Genomic DNA, 18,568 nt, shown 5'->3' with positions numbered 1-18,568 from the left:
CAACTGGAGCAGGCCATCCCGCTTCTCCACCTAGCCTATCCCAGTGGGCTCTCTCGCAAAGCCGCTTCGGTGTCCTGCCGCGATCGGTCCTGCCGCGAGGCCGGCTTACCGGGGCCGACAAAGGGGCCACCTCCATATGCCGCAGCCAGCAACCTAAAGCGTGGCCGGCGGTCGTGCGCTCGTACAGCTCTTTTGGCGCACCAGTGACAATCAGATGCCGTGTGTTCAATCTCTGGCTGGCAGACAAGTTAAGAATGCTCATAGGCGGGTGCTGTGATAGATAGCGTACACACACGAACGACCGAATGCGTGTCAAGCCCGCACGCCCGTTTACACAAAGGACCCACCGACAGTTCTTAAGGTTTCAGAACCCCAGGGCGGAAAGGCCCATGGATGGATATCACAAACGCATCATCGGGCTGCAGCTTTTGCCAGGTCTATGCCGGTGCATGCGTGCCAATTAGCTCCCCACGCGGTTTGTGTGTATGAGGTGACTCGCGAGTCGCGATCCCATATCACATCTCTCCTTATAGTATTGTAGGTATGCGGCTCATCCTCTGCCGGCCGCATATGTACATGATCATGCCACATGCTTTGCAGCGGCCCCATGCAGTCTGTGCGGTCTAATTTATTCACTGCCCGTTACCAGTTAACGCACGCGACGCGGACACTGAGCCCACACCTCATCACAATCGTGCGAGGCCAAAGGTGGTAGCCTCACCTATGCGACAACAGGACACAGCCTGCGTTGTTGGACTGTCCACCTTCCCAGGCGCCCCACATGTCACACCGTCCCGGTCCGACTAACGACGCTCAATCATGCAAGGGGGCGTAAGGTGCCCAGTGTCACGCTTTCACCAAACACACAATCCCAGCGACATGCAAATACCGGTTTAAGGGACCCCCACCGAAGGCCAAGATCATGCAACCCCAGTGCTGCCGTTCCAACACAAAGCAAAGCAAAGCTGATTTTGATGAAGCTACACGCGGTTCATGATCTCGCGGCCACTGATCGTCCGCGGAGACCAGTCACAACCCTGGCGCCGCTTTCTCAAGCTCCATGTATGTATTCAGTTCTCGCACCGAATGGCCATTCGTTTCCGCTGCGGCATGACCAGCGCATCATTACCATAACCGGCACACATGCATGACGCAGCGATGTAGTCACGGAAACGCGCTCAGCACAAGCCACCGCATTCGCAGGGCACCACTATGAACTCCCGATACGTGCGATCATATTTGTCCCCTTGCGTCTGCTGGCATTACCGCGCGTACGGCTCTGCACGGCTGGAACCTGCACCCCCGTTTGCCGCCGCTGCACCTGCTGCGCCCGCCGCGTCCGCTCGGTCCGCCGCTGACGCCGTGCCGTTGGCTCCACCCGTAGACGGACCCGCGCGGGAGTCCTGAAGCGGCTGCGCCGGCTGCAGCGCCGGCGGCGGCGCGGCATGGTTCTCGCCGTTCTTGCGCAGCCCCGGCAGCGCCAGCTCCATAGAGGCCACTGCGAGTGAGTCCCAGAGGCAAGGCGAATGGCGATCGTCAGTTGCCAGCAAACCGATCGCTCAGTGCAAGCAGACACGCCGCGGTTGGCAACCAATCAAACCCCTACGAAGCAATCCCGGACAGCGGGCCATGGACGCTTGACGCGGCGAGCGGAGCGCTTCACTCACTGGTGTCAAGGCCGCTGTGTGTGGGCTTGAGCAGGCCGCTGGTGGTGGGCTTGAGCATGCCGCTGGAGGTTGGCTTCAACATGCCAGACGTGGTGGTCTTGAGCAGCTCCTTGGACTGCGTGCCCGCCAGGCCGTCAGGTAGGCCCATGCCGGCTGGCAGGAACAGGCCTGCGTGTGGGGACGCCACGAGACAGCGTAAAGGCGGAAGCGGAAATGAGTGGACGTGTTGACGACGTCTAGGCCAACGATGTCACTCAAAGGCAAGGCGTGCGCGGTGCAATTGCTGTTGCGCGCAATCAACTGCTTCCCCTCTCCGCGCCCAAACTCACCGTAGGACAGCCCGGTGTTGAGCGAGGACGTCTCCAGGATCATGTTGTCACCCAGCACCATGTCCAGCTGCTGGCTGTCAATCATCTGCAGGGACGGCAGCGGCGCGCCCAGGCCACCGTTCGCCGTCGCGCCCCCGCCGCCGGCGCCGCCTGCTGCGCCGCCGGCCGCGCCCCCCTGAACTCCCGCGCCGCCGCCTCCCGCCGCGCCGCCTCCCGCGAGATGGCCGTTGCCTCGCGGCACGGACGGCCCGGCGCCCAGCGCAGCCTGCAGCATGCTGTTTGTAAAGGGCAGGGACTGCAGCGCCGCCAGAGGGTCGTCACTGTCGCTGTCGTCGCTGTCGTCCACAGGGCCCATGGTCGGGCCGCCAACACGGCCGCTCTGGACGCGAGCAAACGGGTTGGGCGGCGGCCCGGGCGGCGGCGGGCTGGCGCCCGGCGGCGCCTGGCCAGGCACCGGCGGCGCCGCGCGCGGCCCCGGCGGCAGCCCCGACGGTGACGACGCGTTGCCGCTGGCCTGCGGCTTGCTGTCCGAGGGGCCCAGGGCCCCCGCCTGCGCCACACCCATTGCCGGGTCCTGCTTCACGCCATTCGCGGCCGCAGTCCCCGATGCGGCCCCTCCTGGCGCGCCCAAGGCGGGCGCGGTGGCGGCAGCCGCCGCCGCGGCAGCGGCCACGCTGGTGCTTTCCAGGAAGTCTGGTTTGTTGTCGCCGCCGGGTCCGAACACGCCATCCAGGGTGCGGCTGAGCGAGGGCATCTTGTGCGGCCGCGGGTTGGCAGAGCCGCGCGACTGCAGGTCGTCGGCGTCTGCGGCACGACATATCCGCATAATGCAAGGGCGTTCTGAGACATGCGTGCATAAGCTTAGCAGTGGTCGGGCTTACGGTACGCAAAATGGCAGGGAGCATCGCAAAGGGCTAAGCAATGACACACGGGCGCGGCGTACCTTGCAGCGCGCCAGCTGTTGCCGGCGGTAGGGACGGCCCCAGCGGTGGGCGCATCAGCTGCTGCTGCTGCTGGTGCTGGTGCGAGCCGAAGCCTGCTGACGCCGTCATGCGCATGCCAGGGGGAGGCGGCGGTGGCATAGACGTGTTAGTGCCGTCATTGCCCCCTCCCAGAGAGCTGCTGCTGTTGGGGCCGCTGCTGGGCCCCAGCGCGCCTGCGTTGGAGAAGGGATTCGGCGGCGCAGACATCTGCGGCCGCCCCAACGCGGTAGTGGGCTGCAGCAGCGGCGGCTCGCCTCCAGAGGGTGGCTGCATCGGCGGCGGCAGCGAGTGCTGCTGCTGGTGTTGTTGTTGCTGCTGCTGTTGCTGTTGGTGGGCAGCGAGGTGGTGTGGCGACTGTGGCGGCTGCATGTGCGCATGCGGGTGCACGTGCTGCTGCGGCGGCATCTGCACCTGCGAGAACGGGTCAGGCGGCCCCATGGGCCGGTAGTGCGCCGCGTGCGGGTGCGAGGTGGGCGGCCCCATGGGCTGCTGCGGCGGTGGCATCCGGAAGGACGGCGGCGGGCCCTGCGGCGGCAGCATCATTGAGCGAGAGCCCGGCGGCCCCATGGGCATCGGCGGCGCAGCCGGCGGCGGCATGAGCGTGTGCAGACCCGGCTGCGGCTGTGGGAGCGGCTGCCCTGGCGACGGGGCCGACGGCTGCGTGGCCGACGGCGGCGGCGCCGAGCCCTGCTGGAGCGGCTGCGGCGGCGCCCCGGGCGGCACACTGCCGTCGTGGCTGTGCTGCGAGTGCTGTGAGCCGGTGAAGCTGCCGCCGCTGCTGGGCGCCATGCCTGGCGGTCCACCCTGCCGCAAGCCCGAGTGCTGCTGCAACCCCGGATGGCCCTGCATGCTCGGGTGCCCCTGCAAGCTCGGATGGCCTTGCAAACTGGGGTGTCCCTGCAAGCTGGGGTTGTGGTGCAAGCTGGGGTGGCTGTGGAAGCTGGGGTGCTGCTGTAAGCTGGGGTGCTGCTGCATGCTGGGATGGCTGTGGAAGCTGGGGTGCTGCTGCAGGCTTTGGTGCCCTTGCAGGCTTGGATGCCCCTGCAAGCTCGCGTTCTGGTGCAGGCTGGGGTGCGGCGACATGCTGGGGTGCCCCTGCAGCTGCGGCTGACCGTGCGGCGGCTGCGGTAGCGAGTGGTGGTGCGTCAGCGAGAGCCCCGTCTGCTGCGGGGGCTGCTGCGGGGGCTGCTGCATGGGCATCGCCGCAGCCATGCGCATGCTGGGCGGCGGCGAGTCCGTCATGCTGTTCGCGCGGCTGCTACGCCCCGAGCCCATGCCCGCGCCAAACGCGCTCGGCAGGCCGCCGCCAAAGGCGCTGGGCAGGCTGCCGCCGCTGTGCAGTCCGGACATCCCCGTTGGGCCGCTGTTGGGCCCGGCCGGCATGCCGGGTAGCGGCAGGCCGCTGGGCAGGGCGGCCGGAGCGCTGGGCAGCGCCGGCTGCAGCGGCGGCGCCTTAAACGGGTCCGCCCCGAGGCCTACATCTCCCGACTGCGAGGCGCCGCCGTTCATGCCGGCACTGCCGCCCGCGCCGCCGCCGCCGCCGCTGCCGGTGGTGTGCCGCCGCTGTGGCAGCGTGCTGAGCGACACAGCAGTGGAGTGGGTGGGCGAGGGCGGCGCGTCCGCGATGCCGCCCGCGGTTGAGGTGGGTGCCGCCAGCGCGGAAGCCAGGCCAGCGGCCGTGGTGAGCGCGCCAGTCTGTAAGGGCGGAGCAGGTGACCGTGCGGCTGTCAGGCGCCGATGCATCAACCAAAAAGCTGCAACACGCTACCTCGCCTGGGTAGCTCTAGCGGGGTTAGCACCGGCCAGCACAATCCCACCAACCCAACCCCACCAGCCCGCGCCGCACCTGCAGGAATGTGTCGCTGTCCATGGGGAAGATGGCCCAGCCGGTGTGCCCCGGCGCCCACCAGGCCGCCACCGCCTGCGGCTGCATGTGGCGCAGCATCTCGCGCTGGTTGGGGTTGAGCTGCGCCACCAGGATGGCCTCCGTCTTGCGCTCGCCCGCCTCCATGCGCGTCTGCAGCAGGCCTGTGCGTGCGTACGTATGCGTGCAATGGCAGCGTACGGCGTCAGGGTGCGAGGGGCAGGCCGTAGCGAGAGTGACTGGACGAGCTAGCAACGGCCGCTTGCCCCCTCCCGGCAGCCGTCTCCAGTAGCCAAAACACCCCCAATTCCAAGTGTCGCTTTGCTCCCAACTCGGTCGCCATGAGCGCAACACATCTCGCCCCAGGCGCTACCCAGCCACTCACCCACGGGCCGGTCCAGGTCCACGTTGCCCATGCGCGCCGTGAACAACACCCCCAGCTCGCAGGAGCGCCGGTCCGCGTACCTGGGCACGGCACGGTTGTCGAAGTCGGGTGGGGGGTGTTGGGAATGATGGAATGGTGTGCTGCAACCGCCGTGATGCTTCATGCTTTACTATCCCCAAAACGCTGCCTTCTTTGTCGCCTGCTTTCCCAGCTGACCTTTGGCGCCTGTGGCCCTTGCCGCGCCGCGCCTGCTGCGCCCCGCTTCCCCGCCTCCCACGGCAACGCCCTTGTTCGCCCTTCCCCCTATGGCCTTGTCCTTGCGGCTTCACCCCTACAAAGCTCCCCGTCCTGTTTCCCTCTCCATCGTCCCCCGGTCTTCGATAGACGGCTACCCCAATCGGCGCCTCCGCTCACCAGGCCCGCATGCGGTTGTCCGCCACCACGGCCCGCATGGCGTGGTCACGCGCCTCGTCCCACTTCTCCTTGCTGAGCTTGAGCACGTGCTGCAGCTTCTGGCGCAGGTGGCCGTCCTGGTCGGCTCGCAGCGCCAGCATCTTGAACTCGCCAACTGCGGGACCCGGGCATGGGCAGGCGCGGGCAAGCCGGGTTGCAGAGACGGAAAGCAAGCGTGTTGCGGCGTGGGACGAGTCACGGGACAGGACACGTGCCATACATCCAGAGCCCCACTGCTGATGATTTGCAGAACCCCAGTCGGCAATACCACCGTTGTCCGCTGCCTGACTGCGCCCACCCCTTCACAGCCCCTCCTCATCCCTTCCACAGGCCCCCCAGACCCGCCTGATGAATGATGATGATGGGACTTCTCTGTTGGGCTCGGGCATCCCCCCGGATTAGAACACTCCGTTCTCCACACGAACGGCTATCCTAACCCCACCCCCCAGCCCCGCCGCCTGCGCACCCTTCTGCACGCAGTTCTCCGGGATATCAATCTCCACGCCCGCCTGCTCCGCCGCCGTGGCCAGGTCGCCCAGCTTCTTCACCGTCTCCTTGCCCATGTGCTCCAGCTTGGACACGGGGTCGTCCACGGATGGGATGTCCGCCTTGCCGGCAGTGCGCGTGCGCCGAGTCGCCACCTGCAGGAGGAAGGGCGCGCAGGCGGGTCGGGACAGGAGCAAGGGCCGTGTCGGGCGCTCGTGCAACGGCTGGCTCTGCTCCGGCGTGCGCTTGCCCAGCACTTTGCCTAAGGGCCGGGGTCCCCGGCTTGCCGGCACGCGCTGCAGCTCTTCCAGAGTGCAGCGTGTGGCCCACCCGATCCCCACACCCGTCTGCATCTGCCCCCGCTCCGCAGCCGGGCGCAATGTGGGTTCGGTGCTCGCACCCCCACGTCGTACCCCGAGCCCGTGGCCCCAGCCCCTGTCATGCACCCACCACGAAGCCCTCCGACACGGCGTGCCGGATGTTGAGCCGCGGGCCTCCGGGCGGCAGCATGGCCCGCACCAGCAGCCTGAAGGGCGGCTTGCGGCCGGACAGGATGGCCTCGCTGCTGTCCGTCACGTGCAGGTCCACCAGCGGCACCTTGCCCTCCTGCGGTTTGGATCAGGCCGAGTGAGGGGAGGGGAGGGGAGGTCGAGGCCGGTGGTGGGGGTGATGCTGGCGCGTGGTGAGGCGGCGACCTGGCGCTGACTAGCATAGCGCAAAGCCCTGATTTGTGACTCGGCCCTGCCACATAGCTGTGTCCCACGGACCCATCTCCTTGCCATGGGTCCCCTAACTCGCCAGCCTCACACTCCCCTGCTGACGCTCCCCCTCCTGCTCTCTCTCCTCCCTCTTCCATCCCTCAACCACCACCACACCACCGATGTCCACCCGCGCACGCACCAGCATGTTGAGCAACACGTATCCGGCCGCGTCATTGGAGCCGCCGCTGCCGCACACCAGCAGCGCAGTGCTCTGTGCGCCGGGGACACACACGCGAGGAGGCAGGGAGCAGCACACGCAAGTCAGCACGCCGAAACCGACACAAGCCTGCCCGGCGGATGCTCCACCCTATCCCCACGGCATCCTGGATGTCGGCGCATCGCGGGGACGCGTTGCTGTTCGGTCTGGCTTGGTATTTAGCTTGCTTCCACGTCTGTCAAGCCCTCCAGACGTGCCTTTCCATCTCTCAGACTCATTGCTCCTGCCCTCCAGACCGGGCTCCATCACCCAATCTTGCCCTCATGCCCGACCCCACCCGGCCTTCCCCTCGCCGCCATCCCGACCGTTCCCTCCTCTGTACCCCTAGCTATCCTGCCGCCCCAGCCCGGCCCTCCCTGCCACGCGCCCTCCCTCTTATGTCTGCAACGTCCCCCTCTCCATCCCCCCACCTCTCCCTCTTCCCAGCTCGTCCAACTCTCTCCCTCCGCCTGCCCCTCTCCCCTGTCCTCCCCACACCTTCTTCTTGTTCTGCAGCAGCGTGCAGGCGTCGAGCTCCTCCGCCGGCTCCGTGCCGCCCTCGTACTGCTTGCCGCTGTCCAGGAACTTCTGGTCGTACAGGTTGCCGTCCAGGACAGAGATCTGCAGGGTGGGAGGAGACTTGCTTCGTCACGAACTGCTGCAGGCACTGCTCTGTCAGTTGCTATAGTCATGGCTGCTTAGCCCCAGGTGCCTGCTTGCATCTTGCCGACGGATGAGGCCCAGTGCACGCGTCTTGCGTCCCCGACTTCACACACCGCCGCCGCTGAGTCCGTCGCCTTGCAACGCTGAGTCCGTAGTCCCCAGCCGCGCCTTATACACACGCCTGCGACCTACCTGCGCCCATGACCCACCACCATAGTCTCCTCTGCCGGAAGCCCGGTTTGGTGAACCGCCCTGCCTCCATCGGCCCCTTTTGCACCCTGGCTACATCCGGCCCACATCAGTACCCGCACATCCTCCTCAACCCCCACCCGCGACCCACACCCTGTTGCCCGCTCAGACCCTCGCCCCAGCCAAGCCCCAGAACTTTGTAAAGCATTCATATCTGCTGCCAAGGACGCCTGTCCCCGCTCCGCACCTGCAGTGTTATCTCCGGCAGCTTGTCGTCCACCGGCTGGCCCGTGTTGGGGTCGATCAACTCCACTCGGATGCCGGCGCCGCAGCGCGCCTTCAGCACGTCGTTGACCAGGTACTTGCGGTCAAAGTTGACCGTGCAGCGGCGAGAGGGGTTGTGTGTGCACAGCGCGCACTGCGGGTCAAGGCAGCCCAGCGCCCTGGGTGGGAGGGGGCGGGAGGCGGGAGGAGCGAGGGCGAGGGAGGGCGAGGGAGGAGTGCACAGAAAGGTGGCTGATCGGGTGGTTGGGTGGGAGGGTGGCAGGCTGCTGGGATGTGCGGACAGGGGCTAGGAGATTGGCGAGGTTGGCACATTGGGTGAGGAGTTACTAGGCACAGCGTCTGGGGCAGCCGCCAAGCTGTGGCAGCTGAGGGATGGGAGCAAAGTTGCGGCGCGCCCCGCCTGGAGTGGCAGATGTGCTGGCGAAGCTGGTGGGTGGAAGCTAGCTCAGGTACGGCGTTGAGCAGGCCTTAGCATCAATGTGCGGCCCGCAAGGAACTCGGCAGCCGCGTCGCCACATTACCACCCAGCGGTTTACGTCATCTCCGCCAACTGCGGATCGGTGTCGGGCTGGCCGCGCTGCATAACCGCTGCCGGACCCCACGCAAACCCAGCACGGGCGCGCCCTTCAGACCGCCCCGCCTGTGGAGAATTGCGAACGCTGACCACAACTTACAAGCAGTCATGCCTGAACACCAACTGCAGCTGCTTGTCCTCCAAGCTCAGTTGGCCATGCTCGCCGGGCGGCAAGTACGCGAGGGCCTCTGCGGCGGCACGGTCCAGCGCGTCCTTGGACAGCCCTGGCGCATAATGATTTAACCTCCCAGATAGAAGACTGATGTACTGGGTCAACCGGACGCGAACATAATCCTGCAAGGCGACCAGGGCGGAAACTTCAGGGCATGTTAGGTTTCTGAAGGTGCTCGCGCGCGCGGTTACCTCAAGCACATTTGGAGGCGTATGCTTCAACTCCGGCGGCACCCTAATTCTGGAGAACATATCGCTGGGGAGCCGTTGGCGAGCGTCCGCGCCTAGGCGCTGCTGCGAAGGTACCCGCGGAAGCGCGCGGAATCCCCCCAAATCATTTTCTGTAGTTCAATGTGAGTGTTGTTTATATTTCTGCGCGTTTGGGTTCCTGGTATGTGCGTCAAGAAGAAGGACCCGGTCACAACTTGCCACTCTCACGGCGTCTTTCGATGTCAACCGTAGTCTAGTCCAGTTCAATGGGTTCGCGCTGGTCAGGTAAACAGGAAGGGCACCAGTTCCACTGGGTGCCCATCTCGCAATGGAACTGGCCTCCGGTTTTTCACAGCGGACAACATTGCTAATAGTTGCCCGTTGCGAGTCTGTGACTCACATACAAATTCACACATTCCGACCATAGTTTGAACCCGCAAGGCCGAACCGGTGCAGAAGAAAACTTGACAAAGCCCTGGAAAGGAGCCCGACCCAACATACCTGCTCGCCAGCTCTATGCAAGAGCATATACAGTAGAATGCATTTCCAGACGCTCCCAGGACTGCGACAGTGAAGAGGCCTGAGCGTGCGGTGCGCAGCACGCAGGCCCTAGCAGGCCGTCCAGCTTTTGCGAACACAAACCACCGACGAGACAGGCGCGCCTGAGCCACAATGGAGCACGACGGCGTGTTCCCGCGTGGCAGCGTTAAAAAAATCCGTGTGACGGTGGGTAACGCAGCACAGGCGGCGCCCTGTAGGCCACCTGGAGTTACTCAGTGGCCGTTAGCTCACATCCACAGCCTAATCTTCCCACCCTGCAGGACCTCATGAGTTTTGTGGGCACGCTGGAGCTGGTGCCGGGCGCCCGCGTCAACCTCATCACCGGCCCCAACGGCAGTGGCAAGAGCAGCCTGGTCACTGCGTTGTGTGTGGGACTGGCAGGAGGAATGAAGGTGTGAGAAGGGGTACACTCACGGGTTACACTCACGGGGTACACTCACGGGGTACACTGGGTGTACCGCATGTTCAACGACGTGCCCAGCCGCGGGGGCTGGGTTTGAACACACGCATACACACGGCAGCCTCAGCCAAGTCTTCGGGCCGTGACTAGGTTTGGGCTGAGCCCCAGGCTTGCATTTCGCAGTGTCTCCTTCCTTAGGTGGCCACGGCCTCCAAGCCTGAGGTTAGCAGCAGCCGCCCTACCCCCGCAGCCCTTCATACTCACGGGCCCCCTCCCTCCTCCTCCACCGCCGCCACCACCACCACTACCGACCGCCACCACCACCACCACCACCACCACCACCACCACCACCACCACCACCACCACCACCACCACCACCACCACCACCACCACCGACCACCGCAACCCCCCTACTACAGACGCTGGGCCGCCAGAAGGACGCTGCGGAGCTCATCCGCCGCGGCTGCTCCGCCTTTGAGGTGGAGGTCACGCTCAGTGGCGGTCCCGGCCAGCCCGACATACGCGTGCACCGCCGCACAGAGGCAGCGCAGGGCCGCCAGACAGGGGAGCGCCGCCGCCGGCCGCAGAAGCGGCAGCGCACGACGCAGCAGCAGCAGCAGGGCGGAGCCAGCAAAGCCGCAGGCGCCGCGGGCGCAGGCTCGGAAGGGGGACTTGGAGAGGCGGATGATGCCGAGGAGGAGGAGGAGCTGGATGGGGAGGAGGAGGCGGGGGGCACGGCGGGCGGCGGAGCTCGCGGTCGCGGCGGCAGCCACACCACGTGGCGGCTGGACGGGCGGGCGGTGCCTGAGGCGCGTGTCAAGGAGCTGACGCGGCAGCTGGGTATCTACTTTGACAACCTGTGCCAGTTCCTGCCGCAGGTGCCGGGGCGGGGGCAGGGGCAGGGGGGGGGGGGCGGGGGCTGGGGTGAGGATGTGGGTAGGGGAGGCGGGGGCAGGGCAGAGGAGTTTGGCTGGTTGCAGGATGGCTTGTGAGCATGGAGCGGCGGGCATTGCTATCCTCGTCAGCTGCCCGCTGATGCCCTTCATGTTGCCGCAGGAGCGCGTGTCCGAGTTCGCGGCCCTGAGTGCGGTGGAGCTGCTTGAGAACACGGAGAAGGTCATCGGCGACGGCCACCTGCTGCGGACACACCAGCAGCTGGTGGACAGGAGCAAGGCGCTGCGGGCCAAGCGGGAGGTGGGCGGCCGGACGGACGGTTGGGGCGGTTGCTTGTGTGTGGAGGGGGAGGCGGTGGGGGCAGTGCAGGAAGCGAAGGGTGGGCGCCAAGGAACGCAGGCGAGGCGGGATGAGGGGAGCACTGCGGGATCTCGGTCTGTGCAAGTCTCCCCGAGGTCCTTGGTTAGAAGCATGGAGCCATGCTGTGCCGCCTTGGTGCTCCCCCTGTGCCTGCTGTGCCACCCTCGCCTCCCCTGTGCCGCTGCCCCCAGGACCTGGCCCGCACCCGGGACCTGCTGGCCAAGCTGCAGAAGGAGCAGGCGGACGCGGAGCCCGAGTACCGCCGACTGCAGCGCCGGGACGAGCTGAAGGAGGAGGTGCGCGCACACGCACATACTCGCGCGCTTGAACGTGTGCCTGGCACCGTACATGTGTTGAAGAGCACAAGGAAAACGTTACGCAAAGACAGTGTATGTACCGTACATGTGTGTGCGTCCGGGATAGTGGACGAGTTTGAGAGTTGAAGGCGCTGGTGTGCACCTTCGGGTGCACGGCAGAGCAGTTGTGCGGGTGCCCCATGTGCGCCACCCCGGTGTGACGTGGAGCGCCGCGCAGGTGAAGCGGATCACGCAGAAGCTGCGGTGGGTGGAGAAGCAGGCCAAGGAGGCGGCGGTGCGCCGCGCGCAGCAGGCCGTGCAGGCGGCGGCGGCGCGCGTGGCAGCGGTGCAGCGGGAGGTGGATCAGGCACAGGCGCCCCTCACGTGAGTAGCGAATAGCTCGCAGGGTGGTTTTGCATTCTTGCCAGGTTTAGCATCGGGCATGTGCCTGTGTCAATCCGTATGTGCGCTGCTGTTGCTCTGTGTTGAAAGCAGGAGTGTGCGTCTAGACGGTGCCATCGGTGGGCCATGGACCCATAGTGCGGCATGTTGTGCCTGTCGGTGGTGGTGCAGGGCGCTCAACCACGACCGGGAGCGTTTGGACCAGGCGGCAGCTGGCCGGGTGCGCGCCATCGAGGCCCAGGCCAGGAAGGTAGAGACGGCGCGTAGGCACCTGGAGGCGGCGGAGGTGGCGCTCAAGCAGCGGGAGGAGGAGCTGCAAGGGGTGAGTGCGGAGCTGCCTGGCACGATGGGGGCGAGGCGGACTGCGGACTGCGGGTGGAGCTGCGGGAAGGTTAGCGTGAGTGACTCCTCGCCGCAGGGTTGCAGAAGCCTCCGCTCTGCTTACGTAACATGCATTCTACCATGGGCGCATCGCGCAACCGCGTCCTGCGTTAGCCCGAGTAATCGCTCACTTGCACCCACCCACGCACACGCCCGCCCGCTCCACCCACGCCCCACGGCGCAGCTTCGGGCCAGGTCGGATCGGTGGCGTGCCGAGGTGGCGCGTTGCCAGGAGGGGCTGCGCAAGGTGGCGGCGGACCAGGCGGCGGCGCCCACCGCCCTCAGCGCGCAGCAGGCGCAGCGGCTGGAAGAGATTGCGGGGGAGCTGCAGGCGGCGGCGGGCGAGGTGCGGCAGGGCGGACGGTGGAAGTTGCAGGGATGTTTGGAAAAGCGGTGGGGGTGGGGGTTGCATGGAAAGGCTGGGGGCTGCATGGACACGGTGTGGGAGGGGAGCGAGATTGGCTGGGCTTGATCGGTGAGCTGGGCAGAGGCCAGAGCTGAAAGGTGGAATGCTGAGCTGTGAAGGCTTGCGGTGTGTGCGTGAGCGGATGGGATAAATGAGCGATGTTGCGCGTGTGCACGTGTGCTGCTCGCAGGTGGGCGGTGCGGAGGCGCAGGTCAACCAGAAGAACCAGGAGGTGCTGGGGATTGAGCGCGACGTGCAACGACTGGAGAGTGAGTCAGCCACGCCACGCCACACCTGCCCTCCCCTGTAGTCTGGAACGAACCTGCCTCCTTTCTACCTCGCTACTCTCCGCCATGCTCTGTCTCCCAACACCATGCTCTCCCTCTCCGTCCCGCAGCCGCGGAGCAGCGGCGCACGGACCGGCGCGAGGCGCTGCTGTGCAAGCTGGACGGCGCGCAGCGCGGCAGCCGGCAGCTGGTGGAGTGGCTGGCGGCCACCCGCGCCGCCGGCGGCTTCCGGGGCCGCGTGCTGGGGCCAGTGCTTCTGGAGCTGTCGCCGGTGGCGGACGCGGCCTGGGCGGGCTACCTGGAGCAGTACATCGGCCGGCGCGGGCTGTGCACGGTGATGACGGAGCAAAAGTGAGTCGAGCGGTAATTCGTGGCTGGGTGAATGGGTGGGGAAAATAGGGGGGGCGTTGTATGCCTGAGCCCCACTGAAAGGGGAGGAGGGCCAACCGGAAGGCGTCGGGTGGGCGGTCATGCGTCGGACGCTGGCAGCACAAGTGCTGCGCACAGGTTGGGCGCTGTTTACCGTACCGCATCACCAGGGCTTCTCGGGGCGCGCGCCGGCATGTGCATTTCAACTCTCGGTGCTGCGCCGGCGCCGTCCCGCCGCAGGGAGGACAACAACAAGGTGCAGGACTGGCTCGAGGCCAACGGCTGCACACACCAGCTGATGTACGTGCGGGGCGGCGCGCAGCCCGTCACGCACCCCGACGGCGAGCCGGGCGCCTACACCCAGAAGTACGGCATCACGCACACACTGGACCAGGTAATGCCGATTGCGGCCCGTTGTTTATTTGCTCCCTCGCATGCAAGAGTACACACATGTATGCTTGCGCGATTGCACGCTGTTGATCGAGCCTTTTCCTCTTGTGTGCTTTTTCCCTTGACACTGGACCAGTTGTTCGAGGCGCCGGACCTGATCAAAACGGCGCTGTGCAACTCCAACGGCATCAACACGGTCTACGTGGGCAACAAGTGAGTGCGGGAGCGCGGCCGAGACGGGAGCGGGCAGGAGAGGACCGGGTGACGCGAAGCGGACGTACGCTGTGTCACGACGCGGGCAAAAGCCTGCGCACTGGGTCGCAGCGGCCCGGCGTGTCTGCAGCTCCTGCCGTCCTGTCGCGCACTTGCTGGCCTCGCCGCCTACTTGACACTTCTCCCGTCTCCCCCTCCTCTCCCCCTCCTCTCCCCCTCCTCTCCCCCTCCTCTCCCCCTCCTCTCCCCCTCCTCTCCTCCTCCTCTCCCCCTCCTCTCCCCCTCCTCTCCCCCTCCTCTCCTCCTCCTCTCCTCCTCCTCTCCCCCTCCTCTCCCCCTCCTGCCTCGCCCCTCTGCAGCCACACGCACAGCACACCGGTGTTCACCGCCCTGCTGCGCGACACGCCCGTCACCCGCGTCTTCACGCCGCTGGGGCTCACGGTCGCCACGCACAGCCGCTACGAACGCGGCTACACGACGCAGAAACTGGCGGTACGTGGGCACGCCGGGCTGGGTGGCGGGGCGGTGGCGGGGCAGTGCGTTGCAGGCGTCTGGAGCGGAGGGCTGGGTTGGGAGCTGCTGGCCTTCATATCTTAAAGCGCATGTCTGTGTGAGCTTATGGCTGGCGATGCTATTCTTTGTTGTCGTTATTGCAGCACCTCCAGCCGGCGCGGCTGCTGGCCCAGGCGGGCGCGGCGGGGGCAGAGGAGGAGGAGCAGCAGGAGCGCGCGGCCCTGCAGCGCAGGCGGCAGGTATGTGTTGTCTGGTGGAGCCGCAGGCCGCTGGCTCACATGCTGGGAGTCCCAGCGCGCCCTTTTGTGTCCTGAAAGTGGATGGGAGCTCAGCACTCCAAGTGCATGCTTGCTCCCACGCCCACGCCGAAGCCACCTTCCTCAACTGCGTTGTCATGTATCCTCATGCCCTTGTTGCGTTCCTGCCGGTGAGTGTAGGAGCTGGATGACGCGCGTCGCGAGCTGGTGCGGCTGGAGTCGGAGCTGGCGCAGCGGCGCACGGCCCGCGACGCCCTGCACCAGGAGCGGCAGCGCCTGCTGCAGGCGCGGCAACGGATCCAAACCAAGTAAGTAAGCAGAGGGGTGGCTTAGGGGGCCCTGCGCCTACAACGAGGGATGGCTCTACTTCATGTGCACTGCCTCTGCTTCTCGGCCTCCTGTATGTCCGCCATGTCTCACATCTACCTCGGTCGTCGCAGCTGTGGTGTCAGCGCTCCAGCAGGAAGAAACGATATGCGCTGTGCGTTGCCACTCGCCGCCGCTTGGGCCCGACCCGCAGGCTAGCGGAACTGGAGCGGGCTCACGGCGACTACAGCCGGCGGCTGCAGCGGCTGACCCAGGAGGGCGACCCGCTGGGGGCCGTGCAGCAGCTGTCGCAGCGGCTCGCGGAGGAGGTGGACCGCTTCGCACGACTGGTGCGCGTGTTGGCATAGGCGTGGCCGGAGGGGCGGAGGCAGACCACAGCAGTGTGCCTTATTGGTGGTGTGAACCCCTGCTCTGTTGCCCTGTTCCCGCTCCTTCCAGCGCCGCCCCAAACCCTACCCTGCCCCGCCCCTACACCTCACCCCACACCAGGCCGGCGCGCTGGGCGAGCAGGTGCGGCAGCAGCACGAGCTGCACCGCCAGCTGGCGCCGCTGCAGCTGCAGGCCGCGGAGATGGCGGCGCGGAAAGCGCCGCTGCAGCGCGCCTACCAAGCCGCAGTCGACCGACTGGCGGCGGAGACACAAGCCAAGGGTGCGGCGCAGCAGGCTTTGGACGTGGCCAAGCAGGTGGCGGCGGAGGCGGCGGCGCTGGCGCGGGAGGAGCTGGGCGGCGCGGCGGCGCCGGGGGCGGAGCTGGTGGCGGCGTGGTCGGGCTGGCCGGAGGACGCGGGCGGCTTGGAGGCGCTGATGGCGGACAAGACGGCAGAAATGGAGGCGGCGCAGGCGGTGCGTGCGGGGCTGTTGGTCGTTGGTGGGGGGGGTAAGGGGTAGGTGGGATGGGTCCGGTGTGGGGGCGGGCATGGGCGTGGGCGTGGGCGTGGGCGTGGGCGTGGACGTCGACTTTGGCAGATGCGTGGACTCGTCGCAATGCCGAGATCGGATCGGGTTGCGCCGACTTTGCTATGTTGTGTTGTGCTGCAGAACCTGCGCGGCGACGAGGTCGCGGTGTTGGCAGCTTGGAGCCGGCGTGAGGGGGAGCTGCGCGAGGAGGGCGCCAAGGCGGCGGCGTATGAGGCGGACGTGGGCAGGACCAGCCAGGAGGTGGAGGAGCTCAAGGTGGGGCGTGGTGCAGGGCGGACACAGGGGCGCTGGCGAGGATGGGGGCAGCTGTCCATAAATTTCCAAAATGCCGACCCGCACTTCGAAACATGCTGACCCACACTTTGAGGCGCGCAGTGCTGCGATCTGTCTTCACTTATGCAGGCCACGCCTGACACACTGCCTTGCTGAATACCTAACTCTAAGCCCCCCTTCATCCCCTGCCTCAAGGCCTCCTGGCTGCCGGAGCTGCAGGGCCACATGGCGGCCGTCAATGAGGCGCTCAGGCGCAACTTCGCCGCCATCGGCTGCGCCGGAGAGGTGGCGCTGACAGAGGTGAGGGGCGAGCGTCCACACACCCAGACCTGAGATGCGCTCACGTCCCGCTCGACGTTACTCTTGGCCACCGCTGATGCGCCTGCAACGGGGACGTCGCACACGCACACGCCACCCACTCCTCATACTCCCTCCCCCGCACTGCCTGCAGGCCGGGGACGCCTTCGAGTCGTACGCGGCGGAGATCCGTGTGCAGTACCGGGCGGGCGAGGGGCTGCGGGCGCTGGACCGCAACCACCACAGCGGCGGCGAGCGCAGCGTGGCCACCATGTTGTACCTCATAGCGCTGCAGGTGCGGTCGGGGCTGGGCTGGGTGGGCTTTGTCCTCGACATTCTGCATTCCGTATGTGTATTGAGCAGAAGCGGGGTGTGGTGGGGTGGTTGTTTCTGATGCAAGCCGAGTATGTTTCCAAACCAAGAGCATTGTGGGGGTTGCGGGGAGTGTGCCGTGCGGGCGTGCAGGAGGGCAAGGGGGATAGGCGGGGAGCCGGGGACAGGGCCCGGGCGCGTGTCTACACGTGCGCGTGCCATGACGTGTGCCTGTGTGTCCGCTTCCTCGCAGGGCGTCACGCGCACGCCGTTCCGAGTGGTGGACGAGATCAACCAGGGCATGGACTCAAGGAATGAGCGCAAGGTGCGGGGGGCCGCGGTTGCCGGGATGCCCGGGGCGAGCCCATGAGGGGCGCACGAGCCGCCTAGCCGTGCGGCAAGTGCCCCACGCCCACTCCACTTGACCACCTCCACCTCCACCAGCCCACGGCTCTCTCCGCCACACCCACCACGACCACCACAACCACGACCACAACCACCGCCTTCCCCATCACACCCGCCACAACCACCGCCTTCTCCGTCACCCCCCCCCCCCGCCCACTCGGGCAGGTGTTCAACCTGCTGGTGGAGAGCAGCAGCCGCCCCGACACGCCGCAGTGCTTCCTGCTCACGCCCAAGCTCATCGCCAACCTGCAGTACAACGAGCACGTGCGGGTGCACGACCTCAAGCCCATACGGAACGTAGGTGGTCGCCACTGGGACTTTGTTGCGCGTGCAAACAAGCATGCACATATGCACACTTTGTGCTTCCCAAATACACGCATAAAGTGACACTGGAGACCTATACGTGGGCTCGGGCGTGTAACCCTCCCTGCACGTTATGCACATGCAGGACTTCATTGTGATGACACCCGGCCTGGTGGACCGGCTGCTGCTGCAGCAGGCCGCACAGCGGGAGGAGGCGGAAGCGGGGCAGGCGGCGGGGCAGGCGGCACAGCCCGCCCGCCGCGCGGCCCCGCCGCCGCGGCAGCGCACTGACGTGTCGCTGTTTGGTCTGGGGCAGCTGCCCTGGCACCTGCTCAAGGTGGGTGGCGCTGGGTGGCATTGGGAGAGGCTGCTTTGAGCGTTTTGCCGTGGCAGGCCCGGGTGTGCATCTGCTGTGTGCATGGGCAGCCATGCCTGTGTGGCATGAGGGCTGTTTTGGTGCCGTGAATGAACCCGCGCCCACGCCCTCACCCACGGCATGCGCCTGCTTCGTGTCCATGCAGGACTTCATGGTGGTCCGCCGCGCTGCGGTGGGAGGAGAGCAGAACTGACCGCCATGTGTTGATATAAACAACAAAACAAAGCCCCGCCACGTGTGTGTGTATGGAGGGCACTGGCCGGTGTGGGTGGAGGCGGGTCATGAGGGGTCATGAGGAGTTATGAGAGATGAGGCCAGCGATGGCTGCAATGCAGCAGAGGCGGTGAACTTGCACGGACAGGGCGTGATTCGTAGAAGCCTGCGAGCAGCGACTGGGTGCTGACGATGTTCG

At 66.5% G+C, this 18,568-nt stretch overlaps 2 protein-coding genes across 2 annotated transcripts; one reads left to right on the top strand and one right to left on the bottom strand.

The window, feature by feature from the left end:
- Positions 1 to 2: 2 nt before the first annotated feature.
- Positions 3 to 9,484, bottom strand: CHLRE_10g440350v5 (uncharacterized protein). Its single transcript, XM_043066782.1, has 14 exons — positions 9,199 to 9,484; positions 8,936 to 9,129; positions 8,224 to 8,419; positions 7,623 to 7,745; positions 7,068 to 7,139; positions 6,618 to 6,773; positions 6,148 to 6,322; positions 5,643 to 5,796; positions 5,229 to 5,308; positions 4,826 to 5,007; positions 2,940 to 4,674; positions 1,997 to 2,800; positions 1,668 to 1,835; positions 3 to 1,498 (listed from the first exon to the last, which is right to left on the bottom strand). The coding sequence occupies exons 1-14, from the start codon at positions 9,256 to 9,258 to the stop codon at positions 1,263 to 1,265; spliced, it is 4,335 nt and encodes a 1,444-aa protein (XP_042920179.1). The 5' UTR covers positions 9,259 to 9,484; the 3' UTR covers positions 3 to 1,262.
- Positions 9,485 to 9,594: 110 nt separating this feature from the next.
- On the top strand, positions 9,595 to 18,540 carry CHLRE_10g440300v5 (uncharacterized protein). The gene is made up of 24 exons (XM_043066781.1): positions 9,595 to 9,942; positions 10,038 to 10,169; positions 10,597 to 11,055; positions 11,234 to 11,371; positions 11,623 to 11,727; positions 11,966 to 12,111; positions 12,301 to 12,451; positions 12,695 to 12,856; positions 13,107 to 13,185; positions 13,314 to 13,554; positions 13,813 to 13,966; positions 14,099 to 14,175; positions 14,535 to 14,667; positions 14,832 to 14,927; positions 15,126 to 15,253; positions 15,466 to 15,601; positions 15,762 to 16,115; positions 16,311 to 16,445; positions 16,659 to 16,763; positions 16,915 to 17,055; positions 17,326 to 17,397; positions 17,643 to 17,774; positions 17,926 to 18,117; positions 18,302 to 18,540. Exons 1-24 carry the CDS (start codon positions 9,889 to 9,891, stop codon positions 18,347 to 18,349), a joined length of 3,570 nt encoding a protein of 1,189 aa, XP_042920178.1. The 5' UTR covers positions 9,595 to 9,888; the 3' UTR covers positions 18,350 to 18,540.
- The last annotated feature ends 28 nt before the right edge of the window (positions 18,541 to 18,568 follow it).

The sequence above is a fragment of the Chlamydomonas reinhardtii genome, chromosome 10 (genome assembly GCF_000002595.2).
Source record: "Chlamydomonas reinhardtii strain CC-503 cw92 mt+ chromosome 10, whole genome shotgun sequence".
NCBI classification, from domain to species: domain Eukaryota; kingdom Viridiplantae; phylum Chlorophyta; class Chlorophyceae; order Chlamydomonadales; family Chlamydomonadaceae; genus Chlamydomonas; species Chlamydomonas reinhardtii.
Note: the sequence above shows the minus strand (reverse complement) of the source record. Positions and strands in the feature narration are given on the sequence as shown.